The sequence below is a fragment of the Hemibagrus wyckioides genome, linkage group LG05 (genome assembly GCF_019097595.1).
Source record: "Hemibagrus wyckioides isolate EC202008001 linkage group LG05, SWU_Hwy_1.0, whole genome shotgun sequence".
NCBI lineage: Eukaryota > Metazoa > Chordata > Actinopteri > Siluriformes > Bagridae > Hemibagrus > Hemibagrus wyckioides.
This window is the reverse complement of record NC_080714.1, coordinates 3,182,925-3,209,258: the sequence shown is the minus strand read 5'-3', so window position 1 is coordinate 3,209,258 and position 26,334 is coordinate 3,182,925. Positions and strand designations below refer to the sequence as shown.

General features: G+C 44.0%; 1 protein-coding gene across 3 annotated transcripts; it reads left to right on the top strand.

Annotated features, from left to right (window-relative positions):
- Positions 1-1,885: 1,885 nt before the first annotated feature.
- Positions 1,886-26,251, top strand: fkbp15b (FKBP prolyl isomerase family member 15b). Of its 3 annotated transcripts, XM_058389503.1 has the most exons (29): positions 1,886-2,102; positions 7,369-7,466; positions 8,837-8,915; positions 9,044-9,113; positions 9,199-9,273; positions 9,369-9,467; positions 10,709-10,858; positions 11,316-11,384; positions 11,544-11,687; positions 11,796-11,923; positions 13,541-13,589; positions 14,429-14,554; positions 14,641-14,731; positions 14,847-14,923; positions 15,057-15,144; positions 15,278-15,387; positions 15,700-15,798; positions 17,656-17,750; positions 17,887-17,989; positions 18,427-18,598; positions 18,711-18,847; positions 18,925-19,080; positions 19,277-19,429; positions 22,490-22,582; positions 22,734-22,847; positions 22,953-23,060; positions 23,210-23,829; positions 24,758-24,881; positions 25,902-26,251. In XM_058389503.1, the coding sequence occupies exons 1-29, from the start codon at positions 2,053-2,055 to the stop codon at positions 25,977-25,979; spliced, it is 3,555 nt and encodes a 1,184-aa protein (XP_058245486.1). In that variant the 5' UTR covers positions 1,886-2,052; the 3' UTR covers positions 25,980-26,251. The 3 variants fall into 3 exon arrangements, with proteins under 3 accessions (XP_058245486.1, XP_058245487.1, XP_058245488.1); XM_058389504.1 differs by lacking the exon at positions 22,490-22,582; XM_058389505.1 differs by lacking the exon at positions 24,758-24,881.
- Positions 26,252-26,334: the final 83 nt, after the last annotated feature.

The window sequence follows — 26,334 nt, the reverse complement described above, 5'->3', positions numbered from 1 at the left end:
TGGATGGATGGATAGCTAACTACATCTCAGAATGTTTTCTTCCTTATTTACTGATGTTGTTTGGAAATTGATATAAAGAAAAGACAAAGTTTGAGAGAATCATATTCAAGATTCAAGATTCAAGAAGCTTTATTGTCATTTCAACCACATATATCTGACGCAGTACATAGTGAAATGAAACACCGATTCTCCAGGACCTGGTGCTACAGAAACATACAACATCCAAGCCACATAAAGTGTAAAGTGTGCAGCTAGGTGCAAACAAAGCTACGACAAGACAGTGCAAAAATAATAAATACAAAAAAGACAACACAAAAATACAGGACACTTAGCACCGAAAAAAAAGTAAAAGAACGTGCAATGAAATGTAAATGAAATGAAATAAAATGAGATGATGATGAACTTTGCGGCCTGACAACATGTACAAAAATACAGTAGCAGCAGTTGAGGTAGTGCAAAATAGAAATAAACATAAATATAAATATAGCAGCAGATGAAATAAACACAGGGGTTGAGGTAGTGCAATAAGTATCTAACAATATAAGTTATGTGTGTGTGTGTGTGTGTGTGTGTTTGTGTGTCCACAAAGGTGAGAGAGAGGGAGAGAGAGAGAGAGAGAGAGAGTGAGTGTGTGTAAGTGTGTGTGAGACAGAGAGTTATGTACAGTTTAGTCCTGAGTGTGTGTGTGTGAGAGAGAGAGAGAGAGAGAGAGAGTTTTGTGCAGTTCAGTCCTGGGTGTTGAGGAGCCTGATGGCTTGAGGAAAGAAACTGTTACAGAGTCTAGTTGTGAGGGCCTGAATGCTCCGGTACCTCTTTCCAGATGGCAGGAGGGTGAAGAGTGTGTGTGAGGAGTGTGTGGGGTGTGTAAGAGTGTGTGTGAGGGGTGTGTGGGGAGTGTAAGAGTGTGTGTGTGGGGTGTGTAAGAGTGTGTGTGAGGGGTGTGTGGGGAGTGTAAGAGTGTGTGTGTGGGGTGTGTAATGATCTTCTCAGCTGTCCTCACTATCCGCTAAAGGGTCTTGCGATCTAAGACGGTGCAGTTCCCAAACCAGGCAGTGATGCAGCTGCTCCGGATGCTCTCGATGGTCCCTCTGTAGAACACAGTCAGGATGGGGGGGGGATTGGGGGAGGAAGTAGAGGCGCTGCTGGGCTTTCTTGGTGATGGAGCTGGTGTTGAGTGACCAGGTGAAGTTCTCTGCCAGATGAACACCAAGGAATTTGGTGCTCTTGACAATCTCCACAGAGGATCCGTCGATGGACAGTGGAGAACGGTCACTCAAATTCTTGTCGAAGAAGTGCATATCATAGAATCTGACACATCTGACTCTAAGAGCCGATTCTTTTGTAGCGAACGAGAAGAGCCGAGTGCTGTCGGGAAGAGCCGAATCTTCAGCCGCTCCTGCTAAGCTCTGCTCTGACAAGCCATGCAGGCAGGGGCGGGACTTCATGTTGATGGGCACACCATGCGGCCAATCATATACAAGGACAGACTACGACCATACAATTATGTGACTGAAGGAAGGGGGCAGACGCTCCGAAGACAGTGAGTGTAGTGGTACAGGAAATACAAGCAACCCGAAATATAAGCAGCATCTGGTTGCAATAATGATATCGGAGACTGCAAAACAGTCAAAAAACACTGAATAAAAAGTTGCTTAACAACACACAAACTATTCATAATAGCTAAATTAAGCTAAAATAGAAGGCTTTGAGAAATGAAGAACCATTTGGGAGCCGTATCTTCTAAGGGAACCGACCCAAAAGAACCGGATCTTTGATAAGAATCAGACCTCTCATGAATAACACAAAAAGCAATAGCGGTTCTTGTATGGTGACTACCGTAAACCTAGTAATATTCACGCGTGTTTCTTGGCATCAGGTGGGAGGTCAGCTGATCAGTAGAAACCGGAAGCTGAGGGGAAGTTTAGCTCCGATGTTTCGTACCCAGTGTTGAGTCTTCTGACGCTATTTAAACCTTTTTTTGAATAAAGTAATTTCTCTGATTAAATGTGTATATCACGGTTATCTGGGTGTTTACAGCACTGAGACGGAGACATGTTCGCTGCTGACGATGAAGACGGAGATTTCATGTCTCCTACAGGAGGGTGAGTGAGAGTGACTGACTTATTCATGCAACAAAAGAAAGCTAAGTAACGCTAGCTAAAGGCAGAAGGAAACGTCAAGCTAGAGAACTGTGTTTTTTTTATTCGGGATTTTGCTAAGAAGCTCAAAATGCAAACTAGCTAGAATGCTAAGCATCAAATATGTAGGAAGAATGGAATCAAAGTTAGTTACTGATGATGTTTATTTATGGTTAACTTGTTTCGTGTCAGGGGTGGGGGTGTGTGTGAGAGAGAGAGATTTAATCAACCCCCCTACCTTCATTTCATGTTAATAATGTGCAATGACGTTTCACATGACCGGTCACGTGACCCCTAGTCAGCCCTGGCTTGTGAAATGCCTTTGGGTTTTTCTGTGCTGTTTACTGGCTGTGTTCGAATTTACACCCCACACCTTCACCCCCTAGATCAAGAGTCTAGTGCTCAGGAATAAAAAAAAAATAAAAGGTCTAGTCTAAATTTGATGTTCATTTTTTGAGGTTGATTCCAAACAGTCTTAAAAGACCAGACAGGAGACAAGTTCACGTCACAGAGTTCCGGCTCCTCATTGGTCGGAAGGTGTTGGTTAGTTTTCTGTAACAGTATGTGTCAGTAACTCTTGGGTTGTTATTGAGTGTGTCAGTAACTCTTGGGTTGTTATTGAGTGTGTCAGTAACTGTTAGGCCGTTATTGAGTGTGTCAGTAACTCTTGGGTTGTTATTGAGTGTGTCAGTAACTTTTAGGCCGTTATTGAGTGTGTCAGTAACTGTTAGGCCGTTATTGAGTGTCAGTAACTGTTAGGCCGTTATTGAGTGTGTCAGTAACTGTTAGGCCGTTATTGAGTGTGTCAGTAACTGTTAGGCCGTTATTGAGTGTGTCAGTAACTGTTAGGCCGTTATTGAGTGTGTCAGTAACTGTTAGGCCGTTATTGAGTGTGTCAGTAACTCTTAGGCCGTTATTGAGTGTGTCAGTAACTCTTAGGCCGTTATTGTGTCAGTAACTCTTAGGCCGTTATTGAGTGTCAGTAACTCTTAGGCCGCTATTGAGTGTGACAGTAACTCTTAGGTCGTTACTGAGTGTGTCAGTAACTCTTGGGTCGTTATTGAGTGTGACAGTAACTCTTAGGCCGTTATTGAGTGTGACAGTAACTCTTAGGTCGTTATTGAGTGTGTCAGTAACTCTTGGGTCGTTATTGAGTGTGTCAGTAACTCTTGGGTCGTTATTGAGTGTGACAGTAACTCTTGGGTCGTTATTGAGTGTGTCAGTAACTCTTGGGTCGTTATTGAGTGTGACAGTAACTCTTGGGTCGTTATTGAGTGTGTCAGTAACTCTTAGGCCGTTATTGTGTCAGTAACTCTTAGGCCGTTATTGAGTGTCAGTAACTCTTAGGCCGCTATTGAGTGTGACAGTAACTCTTAGGTCGTTACTGAGTGTGTCAGTAACTCTTGGGTCGTTATTGAGTGTGACAGTAACTCTTAGGCCGTTATTGAGTGTGACAGTAACTCTTGGGTCGTTATTGAGTGTGTCAGTAACTCTTGGGTCGTTATTGAGTGTGACAGTAACTCTTGGGTCGTTATTGAGTGTGTCAGTAACTCTTGGGTCGTTATTGAGTGTGACAGTAACTCTTGGGTCGTTATTGAGTGTGTCAGTAACTCTTGGGTCGTTATTGAGTGTGACAGTAACTCTTAGGCCGTTATTGAGTGTGACAGTAACTCTTAGGTCGTTATTGAGTGTGTCAGTAACTCTTGGGTCGTTATTGAGTGTGACAGTAACTCTTAGGCCGTTATTGAGTGTGACAGTAACTCTTGGGTCGTTATTGAGTGTGTCAGTAACTCTTGGGTCGTTATTGAGTGTGTCAGTAACTCTTGGGTCGTTATTGAGTGTGTCAGTAACTCTTGGGTCGTTATTGAGTGTGTCAGTAACTCTTGGGTCGTTATTGAGTGTGTCAGTAACTCTTGGGTCGTTATTGAGTGTGTCAGTAACTCTTGGGTCGTTATTGTGTCAGTAACTCTTAGGCCGTTATTGAGTGTGACAGTAACTCTTGGGTCGTTATTGAGTGTGTCAGTAACTCTTAGGCCGCTATTGAGTGTGTCACTAATTCTTAGGTAGTTATTGAGTATGTCAATAACTCTTAGGCCGTTATTGAGTATGTCAGTAACTTTTAGGCCGTTATTGAGTGTGTCAGTAACTCTTGGGTTGTTATTGAGTGTATGAGTAACTCTTAGGCCGTTATTGTGTCAGTAACTCTTAGGTCGTTATTGAGTGTGTCAGTAACTCTTAGGCCGTTATTGAGTGTGTCAGTAACTCTTGGGTCGTTATTGAGTGTGTCAGTAACCTTTAGGTCGTTATTGAGTGTCAGTAACTTTTGGGTCGTTATTGAGTGTGTCAGTAACTCTTAGGTCGTTATTGAGTGCGTCAGTAACTCTTAGGTCGTTATTGAGTGCGTCAGTAACTCTTAGGTCGTTATTGAGTGTGTCAGTAACTCTTGGGCCGTTATTGAGTGTGTCAGTAACTCTTGGGCCGTTATTGAGTGTGTCAGTAACTCTTAGGCCGTTATTGAGTGTGTCAGTAACTCTTAGGCCGTTATTGAGTGTGTCAGTAACTCTTAGGCCGTTATTGAGTGTGTCAGTAACTCTTAGGCCGTTATTGAGTGTGACAGTAACTCTTGGGTCGTTATTGAGTGTGTCAGTAACTCTTGGGTCGTTATTGAGTGTGTCAGTAACTCTTAGGTCGTTATTGAGTGTGTCAGTAACTCTTGGGTCGTTATTGAGTGTGTCAGTAACTCTTGGGTCGTTATTGAGTGTGACAGTAACTCTTAGGCCGTTATTGAGTGTGTCAGTAACTCTTGGGTCGTTATTGAGTGTGACAGTAACTCTTAGGCCGTTATTGAGTGTGACAGTAACTCTTAGGCCGTTATTGAGTGTGTCAGTAACTCTTGGGTCGTTATTGAGTGTGACAGTAACTCTTGGGTCGTTATTGAGTGTGTCAGTAACTCTTGGGTCGTTATTGAGTGTGTCAGTAACTCTTAGGCCGTTATTGAGTGTGACAGTAACTCTTGGGTCGTTATTGAGTGTGTCAGTAACTCTTGGGTCGTTATTGAGTGTGACAGTAACTCTTGGGTCGTTATTGAGTGTGTCAGTAACTCTTGGGTCGTTATTGAGTGTGTCAGTAACTCTTGGGTCGTTATTGTGTCAGTAACTCTTAGGCCGTTATTGAGTGTGACAGTAACTCTTGGGTCGTTATTGAGTGTGTCAGTAATTCTTAGGTAGTTATTGAGTATGTCAATAACTCTTAGGCCGTTATTGAGTATGTCAGTAACTTTTAGGCCGTTATTGAGTGTGTCAGTAACTCTTAGGCCGTTATTGATTGTGTCAGTAACTCTTAGGCCGTTATTGAGTGTCAGTAACCTTAAACAATAGGGATGCAACAATACAGTTAACCCACGGTTCAATACGTACGGCGGTTTTTACCCACGGTTTTCGGTTCGGATGGCTTGGCAAATTAAAGGTTTTTTTTCCATTATTCTTTGTTTAGGTGACAGGAACAGTAAGTTTGTTAAGAAGAAAAAAAATGGTTTTAGTTGCAATTCTCTTTATTTTACTTAAATGCAAAAATCAACTAACACAATGAAAGTGTACTGAAAATAGTGAGGTATAAAAATTAGCTCTTGTATGACTTTATTACAGGACACAGGTTTGGAGGACGGCGCTCTTTATTTCCCAGTCCGCTCTGTAATGACCAGTCACTGTGAGATCACTCTCTGTAATGACCAGTCACTGTGAGATCACTCTCTGTAATGACCAGTCACTGTGAGATCACTCTCTGTAATGACCAGTCACTGTGAGATCACTCTCTGTAATGACCAGTCACTGTGAGATCACTCTCTGTAATGACCAGTCACTGTGAGATCACTCTCTATAATGACCAGTCACTGTGAGATCACTCTCTATAATGACCAGTCACTGTGAGATCACTCTCTGTAATGACCAGTCACGGTGAGATCACTCTCTGTAATGACCAGTCACGGTGAGATCACTCTCTGTAATGACCAGTCACGGTGAGATCACTCTCTGTAATGACCAGTCACGGTGAGATCACTCTGTTACCCCCGAGCTCCAGCTGTCTGTTATTAGAGCAAGACTTTGTGCTTTAGCCAAAGCGTTTTCAATTTTTTGCACGTTTTTTCGTAGAGGTAAAAAAGGCTCCCACTTCCACACAGTGATATCTCTGGGTGATGGAGCTGTAGGTGTGGTCATGTTGGAAGTACTTCCATGTCCGTATCTAACTCGTGTGGAACACTGCTTAAACACAGTCATTTTTTGTTTACTGTTTTTGTTTCATCGGCATCATGGTCAACAACAAATGTCCCCACACTACGGATCTGAATCACGGAGCTGCTTCCTCGTGTTTCTGCCTCACTTCACTGCTCTCCAGGGTTAGAGTGAAATCTGACACCAGCATCACAAGCATGGTCACCGCCCCTAACTTTAGCGCTCACTGATTGGATATTTACTCGCGGGGAGGCGTGTCTGTCTCAGCACGTAGACATACAGTACAGGCAAACACACACAGGAGTTTACAGAGAGTAATAGAGCGCATGAAGGAAAAAAAATTAGTTTTTTAAAAAACACATGGTTATTATTGATTTAAAGAAAAAAAACTGCGGTTCACATGCGTATTGAACCATGGAGGTCGTACCGAACGGTTCAATATTATATTGAGTATTGTGGCATCCCTAGTAAACAACATGATTAAATAACTAAAATAGGAAGTTAAGGCATATTAAGACCTCAGCATTATAAAATATGAAGTAGCTTCTCATTTTCTGCTTGTTAACCGGTTGTCTTTTTTTAATCCAAGGTTGTACAAACGAGCCAGAAATCTAATAACGTCCGGCGGGTCAGCGACGTTTATTGAAGTATGAGTGATGTGATTTGGAGCTCGGCTGAGTTCCTGTGTGTTAATGCCGCTCACATGCTCTCTGTAACGGATGCCAGAGTTAATCCAGGGAGCAAAGCGTGAAGGGCTTCAGACTTCAGGGCTCCATGTAGGCGAGATGGAACCTCAGGAAGCGACAGAGCTTTAACCGAGCTCGAGTGGAGCCTAATGATTGATATATTTAGGGGGCCAATATTAAGATGGGTGTGATTGTATGATCATCAGTGATGTTTTAATAATTAAGTGTTCTCTCTCTCTCTCTCTCTCCCTCTCTCTCTCTCTCTCTCTCCCTCTCTCTCTCTCTCTCTCTCTCTCTCTCTCATTGTGATCCCAGGGCGAAATTAGCCTCTCTGTTCAGCTTGGACCAGACGTCCAGCCAGGCTAACGAGTCGTTCCAGTACACGGCCCCCAAACAGCCTCGTAAGAGCTCAGGTACGCATGAGAATAATACTCAGGTATTCATGAGAATATTATTATTATTATTACACAGCTAACTGATTAACAAGCTGAATGGGATCCATGTTATTCACTTTTGACCTAAAGTAATTCTTTAAAATAAAGCGATCGCTAATGAAGATTCTGGTTTTCACTCTGGTGTTTTCTATTTATTTTTAAGCAGACATCGTCTCTCTATCAATAGAAAAAGAGGAACAAACGTGGCAGAGAGAAGTGTCAGTTTTAGTGTTGGTTCAGTTTCCAAAATAAAAATACTGATAGGAGAACGATGTGCTTGTGCTGCAGCTGCATTAACAAACATTACAAAAAACAAGGAAGTTGAGCATTCAGGTGATATTCAGACTGGTCAAGTGTATCGAATACATGAACAACAAAAGGGAAAAAATGGCTAATAGAGTCAAGTCAACTCAGTGTTCATGTTAAAGTGCTAATTTAAAGAGTCGACTCACATCGAGTGTTCATGTAAAAGCACAGATTCAGAAAGGTGACTCGCATTGAGTGTTTATCTGGAAAGCACAGATTCGAAGAGTCGACTCTCATCAAGTGTTCATTTAAAAAGCACAGATTTAGAGTCAACTCACATTCAGTGTTCAGCTAAAAAGCACAGATTTGAAGAGTCGACTCACATCGAGTGTTCATCTAAAAGTGTTGAATCGAAGAGTCAACTAGTATTGAGTGTTCACCTAAAAGTGTTGATTTAAAGAGTCAACATGTACTGAGTGTTCATCTAAAAGTGTTGATTCAAAGAGTTGACTCGCATCAAGTGTTCATTTAAAAGTGCTGATTCAAAGAGTCGACTCACATCAAGTGTTCATGTAAAAGCACAGATTCAGAAAGGTGACACATCAAGTGTTCATCTAAAAAGCACAGATTCGAAGAGTCAAATCACATCGAGTGTTCATCTAAAAGTATTGATTCGAAGAGTCAACTAGTATTGAGTGTTCACCTAAAAGTGCTGATTCAAAGAGTCAACTCGCATCGAGTATTCAACTAAAAGTGCCAATTCAAAGAGTCAAAAAGTATTGAGTATTCATATAAAAGTGCTGATTCAAAGATTCGACTCATGTTGAGTGTTCATCTAAAAGTGCTGATTTAAAGAGTCGACTCGCATCGAGTGTTCAGGTAAAAGCACAGATTCAGACAGTTGACTCTCATTAAGTGTTCACCTAGAAGTGCTGATACAAAGAGTCGACTCTCAATGAGTCTTCATCTAAAAGTGCTGATTCAGAGTCGACTTGCATCGAGTGTTCATCTAAAAAGCACAGATTCAAATTCATTCATTGAAAATTCATTCGTTCAGATTCACAGATTGAAATTCATTTAGCTCTGTTGGAAATGTCTTACAGGTCCACCTGCTCAGAAAGCCGCTGCTCCGCCCGGGTCACCTGCTGTGCTCTTCGCTACCGCAGTTCAAGCTTACAGATAGTTAGTATTATGTTTCTTCATCATCATCATCATCATCAGTAGCATGGTTTGCATTCAGTATCAGTTAATGAAGACTAACTTTTAGGACAGAAACAGATCAGTTTGTGCAATAATGCGTGTCTTTGCAGTGTTAATGGACAGTATGTGAAGCAAGGAAAGCTGGGAGCTGCAGTGTTGGGAAACCACGCAAACAAAGAGGTGTGTGTAGATGCCATTTTACACTTTCAAATAGTCAATAACACGCCTTTAATCTCATTAATCATTACTCTGTTTTCTTCTGCAGTATAAGCTGCTGCTGTACGCCAGCCAGCAGAAACCTGTAACGGCGGCCAGGATTCACTCAACCTTCTCCTTCACTGTGTGTTTTCTCTCCTCATGTGTTCCTTTTTAATCTCTCTGACCTGTCCTCACTTTCTTCTCCACACTTATTGCCATCTCTGTTTCTTGTCTCAGGTCCAGCCCAGTAACTACTGCACCTTTTATGATGACCAGAGGCAGAACTGGTCTCTCATGTTCGAGTCAGAGAAAGCAGCCACAGATTTCTGCAAAGAGGTACGCTAGAGAAAATTGGTCTAACAGCCACATGATGCCCTCTGTTGGTGTCGCCTGGTTTAGTCTTTGTCCTATTAGCACCACAGCAAGACAGCATATGAACATAGCAGATATTATTATGGAATAACTAACCAAAATAGTTTCATGAATATTTCCCAGACTCATGGGATGGGCTCTGGATCCACCGGCACCCTGACCCTGATGAAAGCTTACTGTGTATTTAGCAACACACTGTTAACTTGTCGCTGAACTTTATAATGAATAATATAATTAGGGCAGCCATCTTGGACAACTGATTCTTTGATGTTCGTCATCGCTTCCTAATGTTTATTCAAAGCAGATGATACTATAATACACTATTTTGCCAAAAGTTTTGGGCTCGGCCCCTTAGTTCCAGTGAAAGGAACTCTTAATGCAGCTTTATACCAAGGCATTTTGGACAATTTCATGCACCAAACTTTGTGTGACCACTTCCTGTTCCAACATGACTGCACACCAGTGCACAAAGCAAGGTCCATAAAGACATGGCCTGGAGGAGGAACTTGACTGGCCTGCACAGAGTCCTGACCTCAACCCGATAGAACACCTTTGGGATGAATTAGAGTGGAGACTGTGAGCCAGGACAAAACTGGAACGTCTGCCTTTACATGCACATGAATGTAATATGGAGTTGTCCCGCCCTTTGCAGTTTTAACAGCTTCAACTCTTCTGGTCAGGCTTTCCACAAGGTTTAGGAGTGTGTTTATGGGAATTTTTGACCATTCCTCTAGAAGTGCATTTGTGAGGTCAGGCATTGATGTTGTGATGAGAAGGTCTGGCTCACAGTCTCCTCTCTAATTCATCCCAAAGGTGTTCTATCTGGTTGAGGTCAGGACTCTGTCAAATTGTCCAAAATGTCTTGGTATGAAGCTGAAGCATTAAGAGTTCCTTTCACTGAAACTAAGGGGCCGAGTCCAACCCCTGAAAAACAACACCTGAACTCAATGATTTGAAGGGGTGTCCCAAAACTTTTGTCAATACAGTGCATGTCTTTTAAAATAAATGTTTACATACAGACTTTTCACGATAAACATCTGAGAATATGTTTAAGGATTTCAAAATGACATTATTCCAATAACTAAAGCATCAAATCCCAATCATGTCCTGCCTATAAGTTAAAGAAGGCAGGGACGTAGCGTAAATTTGACGTTTCGACAAACTATTTCTGTAATTTCCTTGTAATTTTTCGTGTCTGATTTCAGGTGTCTTTGGCTAAAGCAAACTGTTCTTCTCCTCTGGAGATGCTGGTGACTCAGGACCTGCTCCTCGGGGAGGGTCAGGGTGTGGAGAACGGAGACTCTCTGGAGGTGGCCTACACCGGCTGGCTACTGCAGAACCACACCATCGGCCAGGTGGGAACTCGAAGCAGTGCCACGGCATAATCTAATCTCAAACGCCATTGATTCAGAGGCCGAACATGCCGATATATTTGGTTACCGTGACAAATCGGATTTGGTCTGTCACCAATATTGTCCAAATCAGCTAGCTAGCTTAGCACACAGGTTCTGTTTACAGTCATACACTAATCTTAGATGTGATTGGTTTATTATTAGATATAGATCATACTTAGCCCATTAGTTATGTTTAGTAAGTGCTTGTGAGAACATGGTGTAGTCATATTCTCATATTTCGCTTGTCTCTATTATTTTCCGGGTCAGCTCGCTAGCTTTGTAGGCAGCAGTCATCCTCGGATAATTTGCATATCAGACATGATTGGTCCAGAGTCCAAACCAAGCCTATTTTGTGACATCACACTTAAGTGATAATGTTTTTGTTTCTTCTGACTTGTGTGACATTGTGTGTCTCCAGATGTTTGACTCTAATGTAAATAAGGACAAGCTTCTGAGAATGAAGCTCGGTGCTGGAAAAGTCATCAAGGTGAGTGTGAGGCAGAGCTGTCGTCGTTTGGGTAATTAAAGTGTTGACTGTAAAATTAATTACAATCTCTCTCTCTCTCTCTCTCTCTCTCTCTCTGTCTATGTCTCTCTCTCACTCTCTCTCTCTTTCTCTCTCTCTCTCTCTCTCTCTCGGTATCAGGGCTGGGAGGAGGGCATGCTGAACATGCGTAAAGGAGGACGCCGTCTCCTTGTGATTCCCCCGGCTCTGGCGTACGGATCTCAGGGCGTCCCGGGCCGAATCCCTGCAGACAGCACTTTGGTGTTCGAGGCAGAAATTCGTAGAGTGAGAGACGATAAATCTCCTTACTCCTAGAATCTCCTAGAGACATGCCTTCATCATAAGGAAGGAAGTATAACAACATTTTGTGTGTGTGTGTGTGTGAACATGCAGGTGAAGTTTGCTAAAGACGCCGGCTCTGAGAGGACAGCCGTGAGCTCCAGGGACACCGCTGTCCCCTCTCCTGCCCCCAGTGTGGAGAGTCTAGGGCCAGATCTCACCTCAGCAGCCAGCAGATCAGGGTACGAGCAGCTCAGGGCTTCTAGGGGTTAAAATGTTAACTAGCAGAGTTGAACAAGGATCACGTATAAGAGAGTATATTACTGTATAATATATATAGACTACTCACAAAAAGTTAAGGATATTTGGCTTTTGGGTGAAATTTATGGAAAATGTGAAAAGTTCACACTACAGTGATATTATATCATGAAAGTAGGGCATTAAAGTAGAAGCTGCAATGGTGATTTCCTCATCTCAAACAATTTATTGAAACAAAAGCCAACAACAGTGGTGGGTATACCACAACAAAAAATCTCAATGTCTCAATAATCTGTCATGTGCCCTTGACCATCAATTACAGCTTGACAACAACGTCTCATGCTGTTCACGAGTCGATTTATTGTCTGCTGAGGCATGGCATTCCACTCTTCTTGAAGGGCGGCCCTCAGGTCATTGTGGTTCTGGGGTGCAGGGTTACGAGCCTCTACACGGCGACTCGGCTGATCCCATAGGTTTTCTATGGGATTCAGGTCTGGAGAAAGTGCAGGTCACTCCATTTGAGGTACCCCAGCCTCCAGCAGCCGTTCCCTAATGATGCGACCTCGATGAGCTGGAGCATTGTCATCCATGAAGATGAAATTAGGCCTGTGTTGTTCATGCAGGGGCACAATGACTGGATTAATGATGTTATTCAGGTAGTATTGGCTTGTCACTGTACCATTCACAAGATGTAGGGCAGTTCTGTATTGAGTGGACACACCTGCCCAGACTGTAACACCACCACAACAGTGGCTGATGCATAGCACTCTCCTTGACGTCTCCAACATCATTAGCGGCCATCATTTCTGCTCAACGTGAATCGACTTTCATCAGAGAACAGCACTGAGGCTCACCGGTCCCTCGTCCAGCATAACGATGACGCCTGTGCCTGGTGGTGTGGTCAGGTACCCTTGCAGGTCTGCTAGCACGCAGACCACGCTGATGTAAACGGTTTCGAATGGTCTGACGTGACACTTGGGTGCCTCTCACCTCCCTTAAATGTGCCTGGAGTTGAGTGGCATTCATCATCCGGTTCCGCAGGGCACTGTTCACAATGAAGCCGTCATCAACGTGGGATGTGGCCAGAGGACGTCCACTTCTATGCCTTTCTGTGACTCTTCCAGTCTCTCTGTATCTCTGTCCCAACCTGCTGATGGCACTCTGTGACACTCTAAGCTCAGTGGCCACTTCCCTCTGAGAACATCCTGTTTGAAGCCTCACAATGGTGAGGTACTGTTGATCAATTGTTAGGTGTGGTCTTGGTCTCATGATGTCAAAATGTGAACAGCATGATGAAGAGGACTGTTTAAATACCAATTCTAATTGAACCAGAAAATTTATTGGTCGATTCATGGATCAAACCCCAGTTGTGAATTTTGCCGTTAAGCACCTTGTTAGAGAACAGCAAGTTCTGCAAAAAGTACTGAAACACTGAACAGTTGGACATGTGCATTCAAAAGTGTAGAGAAGGTCAAATTAAGTTCACCTGGAAAGGTTATAGTGCATTTTAGGTGCATCCTGAAATTTCCTGAAAGCCCAATATCCTTAACTTTTTGTGAGTAGTGTATTTTATATTAAAATGTATTTTTCTTCTCTTTCAGTGAACCACCTCTAAGAGCTAAATCCAACTCCCTGAGTGAGCAACTAGCAGTGAGTAGCTTTCACCTCCTTCTTTACTAATATATTTCTCATAAAGAACACTTTATCCTAAAACTGTAATGTTAGTATTAATGCTAGAAAGCTCATAGAGACCTGGTCCAGTTTAGGTTTCAGTTCACGTTTTCATGCTTTATATGCTGATAATAATCTGATTGATGACTAAATCTGATTCAAAATTAGTATAGTGTAAACTGAGTGAGAATAATCTGAATTAAATATCTGATTCAATTCTAAAATGAAAGGAAAGTCACCAACATTTGTCCTCCATCATTTTTCTCCTTCATTTTTTAATCCTTTCAGAATCTGAATATTTCAATCCTTTTCCCATCTGAATTTTGGGAAATGAAGCTTTCCTAATATGAATCTTTGAACCATTTAAGTTTCAGATACTTTAATCTTTTCACAATCTGAATCATTTAAATCTTTGAATACTTTCACCGTCTAAATGTTTACATCCTAAAATCTTTCATAACTAAGATTCACTGAACCATTTAACAATCTGAATCTTTTTGAATCTTTTCTCTGAATCACTGAACTCCTTCACACTAATCCACAATACTCATCTTTTTTTCAAAATTTGAGTCAATTTTATAATCTGACTCTTTGAATCGTGTCCAAATCTGAATCTTCAGTATATTTTTACCATTTCAGAATTAAAATCCTTTCACATTTGAGTCTTTGAATCTCATGAATGAATCAGAGAGGGATGAACATCTATCTAGAGTTTCAAACAGACCTTTAAAGATCATCATATATTACATTCATGACGTTTGTAACAGGTTATTTGGTGTCTTTTATGACAAAACATTGACTCGTTTTGGTTTTCTCAGAATCCAGACGCGACCAAAGCCAAGCTCATTTCCCGCATGGCCAAGATGGGTCAGCCCATGCTGCCCTTCCTCGCTGGCCCGGCATCATCACCCTCGCAAGCCGAGTCCAGCGACTCTGAACTGGAGGTATGATCTTTTCCTATAACAACATGTCCAGAGTGTTTTAGTGTTGTAACTCTAATGCCACTCTCATGTCTACATGCATCTCGCAGGATCCGAGTGTGTCCCGATTGAAAGAGCGTCCTCCTGCACCTTCCCCTCAGCCTGTCCACCTCACCGCTGGTCCTTCACCTTCGCTGCAGGGTAAAAACACACACCTCACACACCTTCTCAGTTTTCCTCCTCGATAGCACTGCCCTTTCTTATGTACTGAGAACTTCCATAACCCCTGTGTCATCATATCCTTTTGCTTCTCCAGCAACAGCTTTAATGCCTGTTTCCTTGGCAACGGCCAATCCCCAGCCTGTGATACCTGTAGCAGGTCATGGCTTCCAGGTGAGTGGTGCATTATATTATATAAAACAACATATTGTTTACCTTCTAATCACATATTTCTGATATGGTGTAACCACAACAACTTCCTGAAAATAGAGACACCTTCCATAATACTGCTGTGTTTTTTTTCTAGCCATACTCTTACAGTCAGTCCACTACGGCTCCATCTCACTTACAACCAGTGGGGCAGATGTACCCCTCACAGACCGTGCCTTACCAGGGTAACACACACACACACACACACCTCCTGCAAACAAACCATCAGAGCTGTGCATATTAAACCCACTGTAATGGAATTTTGAGGATTGTCAACTTACTACTGTATCTAACACTGACGGTTTCTTTGCCCTACAGGAAGTGGCGATGTCACATCCTTTTTGATGACGGAAGCCCGTCAGCACAACACCGAGATCCGATTGGCCGTGGGCAAAGTGGGCGACAAAGTGGACCAATTGGCTGCCAAGGTTAGAAACCCAGGAGAAATGTTTTATTTGACTGTTCCATGTAAATAATGTCGTTGGACATCAGAAAGCACTTTGTTCCTTATTAAAATATTCATAGGGAGTTTGTAATGAATATGCAAATTAGAAACCCCGCCCCTTCCTCATGCTTAACTGGAGTCTGCCGGTCCATGATCCTTTGTATATTGTAATGTGATTGGTTGTTTTATTTCATACTGCAGTATCACTCTGGTTACATGTTCAGTAATTTTTAGTCCTTCCTGTTTGTGCAAATTTATTTCTGGAATATTTAGACACTTTGTCTCATCCTATCAGGTTGAGGAGCTGCACAAACAGGGCGGGCTCTCACTGGGCTTGTCCAATGTCTCCATGGATACGGCGATGATCATGAACACCATCCAGCGCATCATCCAGGTATCATTCAATGTGTCACATCCTTCCTTCTACATCCATCCATCTATTCTCTATACCCGCTTTATTCCTAATTAGGGTCACGGGGATCTGCTGGAGCCTATCCCAGCACACATTGGGCGAAAGGCAGGGGCACACCCTGGACAGGTCACCAGTCCATCACAGGGCCACACATACACTATATTGCCAAAAGTATTTGCTCACCCATCCAAATAATCAGAATCAGGTGTTCCAATCACTTCCATGGCCACAGGTGTATAAAATCAAGCACCTAGGCATGCAGACTGTTTTTACAAACATTTGTGAAAGAATGGGTCGCTCTCAGGAGCTCAGTGAATTCCAGCGTGGAACTGTGATAGGATGCCACCTGTGCAACAAATCCAGTCGTGAAATTTCCTCGCTCCTAAATATTCCACAGTCAACTGTCAGCTGTATTATAAGAACGTGGAACAACAGCAACTCAGCCACGAAGTGGTAGGCCACGTAAACTGACGGAGCGGGGTCAGCGGATGCTGAGGCGCATAGTGCGAAGAGGTCGCCAACTTTCTGCAGAGTCAATCGCTACAGACCTCCAAACTTCATGTGGCCTTCAGATTAGCTCAAGAACAGTGCGCAGAGAGCTTCATGGAATGGGTTTCCATGGCCGAGCAGCTTCATCCAAGCCATACATCACCAAGTGCAATGCAAAGCGTCGGATGCAGTGGTGTAAAGCACGCCGCCACTGGACTCTAGAGCAGTGGAGACGCGTTCTCTGGAGTGACGAATCGCGCTTCTCCATCTGGCAATCTGATGGAGGAGTCTGGGTTTGGCGGTTGCCAGGAGAACGGTACTTGTCTGACTGCATTGTGCCAAGTGTAAAGTTTGGTGGAGGGGGGATTATGGTGTGGGGTTGTTTTTCAGGAGCTGGGCTTGGCCCCTTAGTTCCAGTGAAAGGAACTCTGAATGCTTCAGCATACCAAGACATTTTGGACAATTCCATGCTCCCAACTTTGTGGGAACAGTTTGGAGCTGGCCCCTTCCTCTTCCAACATGACTGTGCACCAGTGACCAAAGCAAGGTCCATAAAGACATGGATGACAGAGTCTGGTGTGGATGAACTTGACTGGCCTGCACAGAGTCCTGACCTCAACCCGATAGAACACCTTTGGGATGAATTAGAGCGGAGACTGAGAGCCAGACCTTCTCGTTCAACATCAGTGTGTGACCTCACAAATGCACTTCTGGAAGAATGGTCAAAAATTCCCATAAACACACTCCTAAACCTTGTGGACAGCCTTCCCAGAAGAGTTGAAGCTGTTATAGCTGCAGAGGGTGGACCGACGTCATATTGAACCCTATGGATTAGGAATGGGATGTCACTTAAGTTCATATGCAAGTCAAGGCAGGTGAGCGAATACTTTTGGCAATATAGTGTATATAGACAGACAACCACACACACACTCACACTCACTCCTATGCTGGAGCCTATCCCAACACACACTGAGTGAAAGGCAGGGGTACACACTAGACAGGTCACCAGTCCATCACCCATCCATCACAGGCCCACAAATAGACAGACAACCACACACACTCACTCTCACTCTTATGGGCAATTTAGAATTACCAATCAACCTAATGTACATGTTTTTGGACTGTGGGAGGAAACCGGAATACCCATAGAAAACCCATGCAGACAGCAAGAAGGTCCTGGGTTCGAATCCCGGGCTCGAAGAGGCAGGGGCCTTTCTGTGTGGAGTTTGCATGTTCTCCACACAGGCACGTACAATTCAGTGCCCCCTTCTACATACAATGAAAGGAAATCTGACCAGAGGGTTATTTATTTATTTATTTATTTATTTATTTATTTATTTATTTATTTAGGAAAACGAATGCCTGAAGAAAGAGGTGTTTGACAAGAGCTCGCGCATCGAAGAGCAGAACCGCAAGATCGGTGAACTCATCAACCAGAACCAGAGGTTACAGATTCATGTAGCATTTTATTTTGATTAATATCTTGTAACAATAAGATCTTATTATTTTGATGTCATTATTAAGTCTTTAATCCTATGAATTTATGACTCTTACCGGATCAGAAATTGTGTGTGTTTGTAGGTACATGGAGCAGAGTAACATGCTGATGGAGCAGCGGAACGACTCTCTGAAGAACTCGAGTGAACAGAACCAGGCTCGGATCCTGCAGGCGGAACAGGAGAAGGTGAAGTCACAACCACAACCACGCTGCACTCTGAACTCTTTAACACTCTATACACACTCTATACACACTTTATTCTGCTCTTTAATACGGGAAGCTAAAATAACCGGATCAGACACTGTGATCTGATTTGATTGGCTGAGGAGCAGTTCGGTGGTAGTGACTACTTTCTTTTCCCAGCATGCACTGCCACTGGACGTGGGCAGGAACCAGGTGAGCTTCCTCATCCCTGCCACCTTCCTCTTCATTCATCCGCTTCTTTTTTTTTTAATCATTTCATCCATTTTTTATAAATATTTTTTTTCTTTTCTGTCCATCAACTGCGAGTTCAGTTCAGCCGACACCCTGCAGTCGGTCACTGCGTCTCATTTTCATTCTCTGGTCTCTTTCTTCTGCTCTGGTTGTTGATTTTAAAGCATAAGGTGTGTGTGTGTTTGTAGGCGAGGTTAACAGACGAGTTGGCCAGCTCTACAGCACGGGTGTCAGAGCTGCAGTTGGAGCTGACCGCACAGCGTCAGAAAGCGGTGTCTCTGCAGTCGAGCCTGAACGCCGCCCTGCAGGAGGGACAGCAGCACGGTGCCAAGCTCACAGCTACGGAGAACCAGCTGCAGGGTGAGGAACCTTCTACCTCCTGCTGATAATTGGCTCAGATCCTTCAGCAGAGTGTTAGGAGCAGGATTGCACATGAAAAAATAGTTGGTAGAATTGTGTGTGTGTGTGTCAGAGATGAAGGAGTTAGCAGAGAGAGTGCAGGCGCAGTACAAAGCCGAGAAGCAGAAGCGGAAGGAGGTGGAGCTGAAGCTGAGTAACCTGGATGAAGAGCTGCAGGACCTGAAGAGCGAGAAAGAGAGTCTGGAGCGGGTGAGGGTCTTCAAAATGCGGTCACGTGTCATATATTTCCACAGGAGTTATATTACATATTAGTGTGTGTGTGTTAGACTCTGGTGGACAGGAAGAGGAAGTGGCAGGCAGAGAGGCAGCGCTGTGATGAGGAGTTGGAGGAGGTGAGGAAGAGCAGTCAGATGGAGATGGACCAACTCCGGAGTCAACTTCGTAAAGCCCGGACCAACACGGACCAGGCGGCTGCTGAGCAGGTGTGTGTATGTTTGTGTTTGTGTGCGAGATGTCGCCTCTTGATTTTACACATGCAGGATCACTTTTCCTCAATATGGCACTGGATGGATGTGGGCGTGTCTCTAATTTGCATGCTCATGCATATTCATAGGATTTTTAATAAGGAGCTGATTTAATCGATATAATGAATGATTTAATCCGTGTGTGTGTGTGCAGTTAGCACAGCTGCAGGCAGATGTGGAGCGTGAGTGGCAGGCGAAGTGTGAGAGAGGTCTGGCCTCAGCACGAGAACAACATAACAGAGAAGTGACTGAGCTCACAGAGCAACGAGACACACTGCAGCTGAAACTCACACAGCTACAGGACAAGGTACACACACACTTTAAACCTACACAGCTACAGGACAGGCAACAACACACACACCGTTTATATTCACACAGCTACAGGACAAAGTACACACACACACACACACACACCGTTTATACTCACACAGCTACAGGACAAAGTACACACACACACCGTTTATACTCACACAGCTACAGGACAAAGTACACACACACACACCGTTTATACTCACACAGCTACAGGACAAGGTACACACACACACACACACACCGTTTATACTCACACAGCTACAGGACAGGCAACAACACACACACCGTTTATATTCACACAGCTACAGGACAAAGTACACACACACACACACACACACCGTTTATACTCGCACAGCTACAGGACAGGCAACAACACACACACCGTTTATATTCACACAGCTACAGGACAAAGTACACACACACACACACACACACCGTTTATACTCACACAGCTACAGGACAAAGTACACACACACACACACACACACCGTTTATACTCACACAGCTACAGGACAAAGTACACACACACACACACACCGTTTATACTCACACAGCTACAGGACAAAGTACACACACACACACCGTTTATATTCACACAGCTACAGGACAAAGTACACACACACACACACACACACACCGTTTATACTCACACAGCTACAGGACAGGCAACAACACACACACCGTTTATATTCACACAGCTACAGGACAAAGTACACACACACACACACACCGTTTATATTCACACAGCTACAGGACAAAGTACACACACACACACCGTTTATATTCACACAGCTACAGGACAAAGTACACACACACACACACACACACACACACCGTTTATACTCACACAGCTACAGGACAAAGTACACACACACACACACACCGTTTATACTCACACAGCTACAGGACAAAGTACACACACACACACACACCGTTTATACTCACACAGCTACAGGACAAAGTACACACACACACACACACCGTTTATACTCACACAGCTACAGGACAAAGTACACACACACACACACCGTTTATACTCACACAGCTACAGGACAAAGTACACACACACACACACACACTGTTTATACTCACACAGCTACAGGACAAAGTACACACACACACACACACACCGTTTATACTCACACAGCTACAGGACAAAGTACACACACACACACCGTTTATACTCACACAGCTACAGGACAAAGTACACACACACACACACCGTTTATACTCACACAGCTACAGGACAAAGTACACACACACACACACCGTTTATACTCACAGCTACAGGACAAAGTACACACACACACACACACACCGTTTATACTCACACAGCTACAGGACAAAGTACACACACACACACACAGCTTAAACTCACCCAGCCAAAGGACAAGGTACACACACATGCACACATACACACTTGGTTTAAACTCACACAGCTACAGGACAAGGTACACACACACAGGGAAATGATGTGACTGTGTTTCTATACTACTTTATATAAGCTACACTATATTGCCAAAAGTATTCGCTCACCCATCCAAATAATCAGAATCAGGTGTTCCAATCACTTCCATGGCCACAGGTGTATAAAATCAAGCACCTAGGCATGCAGACTGTTTTTACAAACATTTGTGAAAGAATGGGTCGCTCTCAGGAGCTCAGTGAATTCCAGCGTGGAACTGTGATAGGATGCCACCTGTGCAACAAATCCAGTCGTAAAATTTCCTCGCTCCTAAATATTCCACAGTCAACTGTCAGCTGTATTATAAGAACGTGGAAGTGTTTGGGAACGACAGCAACTCAGCCACGAAGTGGTAGGCCACGTAAACTGACGGAGCGGGGTCAGCGGATGCTGAGGCGCATAGTGCGAAGAGGTCACCAACTTTCTGCAGAGTCAATCGCTACAGACCTCCAAACCTCATGTGGCCTTCAGATTAACTCAAGAACAGTGCGCAGAGAGCTTCATGGAATGGGTTTCCATGGCCGAGCAGCTGCATCCAAGCCATACATCACCAAGTGCAATGCAAAGCGTCGGATGCAGTGGTGTAAAGCACGCCGCCACTGGACTCTAGAGTAGTGGAGACGCGTTCTCTGGAGTGACGAATCGCGCTTCTCCATCTGGCAATCTGATGGACGAGTCTGGGTTTGGCGGTTGCCAGGAGAACGGTACTTGTCTGACTGCATTGTGCCAAGTGTAAAGTTTGGTGGAGGGGGGATTATGGTGTGGGGTTGTTTTTCAGGAGCTGGGCTTGGCCCCTTAGTTCCAGTGAAAGGAACTCTGAATGCTTCAGCATACCAAGACATTTTGGACAATTCCATGCTCCCAACTTTGTGGGAACAGTTTGGAGCTGGCCCCTTCCTCTTCCAACATGACCGTGCACCAGTGCACAAAGCAAGGTCCATAAAGACATGGATGACAGAGTCTGGTGTGGAGGAACTTGACTGGCCTGCACAGAGTCCTGACCTCAACCCGATAGAACACCTTTGGGATGAATTAGAGCGGAGACTGAGAGCCAGGCCTTCTCGTCCAACATCAGTGTGAGACCTCACAAATGCGCTTCTGGAAGAATGGTCAAAAATTCCCATAAACACACTCCTAAACCTTGTGGACGGCCTTCCCAGAAGAGTTGAAGCTGTTATAGCTGCAGAGGGTGGACCGACGTCATATTGAACCCTATGGATTAGGAATAGGATGTCACTTAAGTTCATATGCAAGTCAAGGCAGGTGAGCGAATACTTTTGGCAATATAGTGTATATCAGTCAGACTTGATCCAGCTCCTCCTACCTGGGTGGAGTCAGAATAAAAGTCCAGGGGATGGGGAGACACTCATTTTGGTTTAAAGATGAATGTTTGTGGTGTTTGGTGTTATAGAGCATCTCCTGGGTTAGGGGATTAGGGTTATAGGAGGAGTTAGCTCAGGTCTGGCTCCACCCCCTTGGTTCTGCAGTGAAGACCGTTTCACAAAAGCAATCATTTTAAAGCCCACATTCTCCACAAAACAAAGCAGCCGTTCATCAATCACACAGAGACCGGTCTTTCTCTCCCAACAGTTCTCCGCTATGAAGCAGTCCCGAGAGGAGGAGGAGCAACGGTTACTACAGCAACAAGATCAAGGGGAGGAGCTTCAGGCCCTGAGAGATAAGGTCAGGGCGAGGATTTCCTGAAACCAACATGAACCGTTAGGTGAAAGTAAACGGAGCTGAAAGTAAACAGGAGTGGATTTGCGATTCTTTAAAAAAAAATTTTTGTGGAAAAATCATGGTATTAATGAACACACGGGCAAATATGTCGCAGTGTTGTGAGCTGGAGAAGAGGGCGGAGTCACTGAGGCAGCAGGGGGAGGCGCGAGTTTCAGAGCTGGAGAGGAAACTGGTAGAGCAGCGGCAGCACACGGACACTACGGGAGAGGTGACACGCACACACACACACACACACACACACACACAACAGAAACCATCATGGGTCCAGCTTCTTTACTGTGCCCTGTGTGTGTGTGTGTGTGTGTATGAGCAGGTGAAGCGTGTGATGAATGGAGTGTTCCACTCTTTACGGGGCGAGTTTGAGCTCAATGAGACGTACACCGGCAGTGTGGTCCTGGGCGTGTTGGTCAACACTATTAAGGTGAATAAATGGCAGGTTTACTGTAGAAAAAGTTCATATACTCCAAAGATTATGGTAATTCTAATAACATAGGAAAAAACTGCAACTGTGGTTGCACGACTGCTATTGTTTAAGCAAATCTGCCACACACTTGCTGTCGACTTCCACAGAACGTCACCCTGCAGCTGCTCTCAAAATCCGAACCGTCCGCAACCAAGGAGAAAGAGGAGGATGAAGATGAAGAGGAGGAAGAGGAGGACAGGAGGAGTGAAGCGCAGTCTGAGGAGCAGGTGAAACGAGCCCAGGAGGTACATATGAACGGAAAGAAAGAGGATGTAGAGGAGGAGGAGGAATATGGCCAGGTGAAAGTGACAGAGGAGGAGAACAAGAAGGAAGAGAAGGATGGACAGGAACTTGTCAGAGGTAAAGAGGAAGAGAAGGTTGAACAGGAAGTTGTCTGTGTTAAAGAGGAAACGAAAGGGGACGAGGAAGTCGAACAGGACGGGAAGGACACAGGGAAGGAGTCGGATCACATCGAAGCAGACGGTGAGAACAGAGAAGAGCCCGTGCTCTCTGACGTCACAACACAGATTCAGACGCAGCATGATGTCACTCCCGAAGAGGAAGCGAGCGCAGGTGACGTCACACCTGGAGAGGAAGTAGTGGCTAAGAGTGAGTGTCTGTCAGAAGAATCGGAAGGAACCGTTCACATCGGACCCCCGAAGAACCCACCACCACCCCCACAGCCTGCGGACAAGAACGGTATAGAAACTGCAGCTCAGATCAGCAGGTGAGCAGAGCGTTGGCGTTAGCATTGAATTAAACGCTGTCAAGATTTCACGATTTCTTTAAAATATATCCAACAATTGGCTCTTTAATTATCAAGGGGGACTTTATCAACAATCAAACAACAAAATCAAACAACAGGTTTCAACAATATAACTGTATATGTAATATCGTATAACAGTAAAGTGTAGCTTCGCTTCTTAGATTTAAAATTGATCCTTCAGACGTCAAAGAAACCTGTGGAAAACATTAAAACATCGGCTAACTGCTAGCTATCACATCTGTATGCTAGCTGTATCCGTTGTAACACTGTGTTGCCGTAGACACCACTCATCTGTATCTCTGAGAACATGAGCAGAATTAACCTGCAGAAACCCAAACATGACGTTTAACTCGGCAGAAGGGGTCGGCATACGCTTTCTGAACAAGACGATAAAGGCAGAGACGCTGGAAAGATGGCGGAGTATTTAAAGCGGTAATCTTATTGAACGTAGCAGGAAATCCGGCTAACTAACATCCTTCTCTCTCTCTCTCTCTCTCTCTCTCTCTCTCTCTGTCTCTCTTTTTTTTAGTGAGTAGTCAATCCCTCTTTAATCATCAGGAACTAACCATCAGGGACCTTCCACAACATTATATGTAACACTAAAAGGATAAAAAGTACATCATGTCATTCTAATAAATATTAGAATCGCTGTGATTTGCTGTGGTAAAAGAGGAATAAAACACTGGTAGAGAAACTGGTAGAATCTTCTGGAGCCAATTAACTTACCATTCTGTAATCGACTGATAATGACTAACAACCCCCCCCACACACACACACTACCCCCCCCCCACTTTAGTTATCCCGTTTATGTTGTCCCAGTGATTGTAATCATGCGTCCTCTCGACTCCGTGTCTGTCTCTGTCCTGTTTGTGTCCTGCCGGTGTCTCAGTCCATCTGAACGGGCGGATGAGGTGAATTCGGAGGAGCCGTTTTTCCAGAGTCCCGCCATAAATAAACCCCCACCACTACCAACCAGCGAGGAAGAGGAAGAGGAGGAGGAGGAGGAGGAGCTGGTGAGCCGGGAGCATCATTGCCACACACACACACACACACACACACACTGTTTACTGTAACTAAACTCACCTCCTCCTAACACTAACACAACTAATGAATATTAACCAGTAGTCTAGATGAATTCATAGTCCTTAAACTGATCAGTTCTTTCAGGAACCTTGTCCTTGCACCATGCTACGGCGTGAACGAATATCGTTAGGATGGAACAGAAAGAAGCTCAAACGGACCCCGAGACGGTTTTATTAAAATGTTTGTGTTTAGCTGTGTTTTCCTTATTCCCATATCACAGAGGGACGTTTTTATTGCTCACACATCTGTTACATCTGTGTTTAATAGGAGAAAACGTTTCATATGTAAGTGATAAAGCTCAGGTTTTACTGTATAAGGTGGAGGAGATGGACTCAAAACTACAAGAATGCAGTGCAGCTCTACGCCTGAAACTCGGCTGGACTGGTTTGATCAAAAGGCTAAAGCGCCGCTGCGTCGCTCTCTTTAGATCGAGATGAAGCGAGGGATGATTCTCCCCTACACCTCCGTCACCACAAAGTTGAAACAGTCCAACTTAAACAAAACATCAACTCATTAGTTATAAATCTTGGATTCTGAATAGAACATTAATCAATATGAACGATTAATATGCAAATGATATGCAAATTAAGTTGAGAGAACACTGTTGCTAGGCAACTTCGAGTTATGGACACCAACCAAAAACTACCAAGCTAACAATTTAGCAAGCTAGCAGATATAAATATAGATATAAATCTTGGATTCCGAATAGAACATTAATCAATATGAACGATTAATATGCAAATAATATGCAAATTAGAGTATTAAAGTATTAGCTAAACAAGTTCTTCCGGAGTGAGAGATGGACTGGTCATTTGGATTTTTTCAAGTCAAAAAGCCACGTCGTTGTGGTGTTAAGACCAAACAGGTGTAATGTAGTTAGGCCTTGCATCTGTTGTGTTTACTAACCGTTTATAAATGTGACCTTTTCCTGCTATCTGATTGGTCGTCAGAGTTTAAAAGGACGGCCCCCTCCCACCCCCCTGTTCGGAGACGACAGCGATGGCGATGATCTGGACTGGCTGAGCTGACCTCTCTCTCTCAACCAAGAACCAAAACCACCACCACCTCCGGCTGTCTCCCAGGTAACGGTTCCTAGAGGAGAGCAGACAACATGGAGACGGAACTCGTGAGGGCAGAAGGAAGCGGCTAGGCCGGAGTCTGAGGCTCCTCCCCTTTTCCTCAAAATCTTCATTGTTGAGCAGCACTTCATGGACTTTTTTTTTTTTTACAAATAACTCAGATGTATCTCTCAAATTTCCAGATTTCAATCGTAGCGTGAAACGTGACCATGAAATGATTAGACACTTTTTAAAGAGGTTTTAACGTGCCAGAACTCAATTGTTCTGATTCAGGGGTTTGGTGTACGAGGGTAGCGCTGTGGAT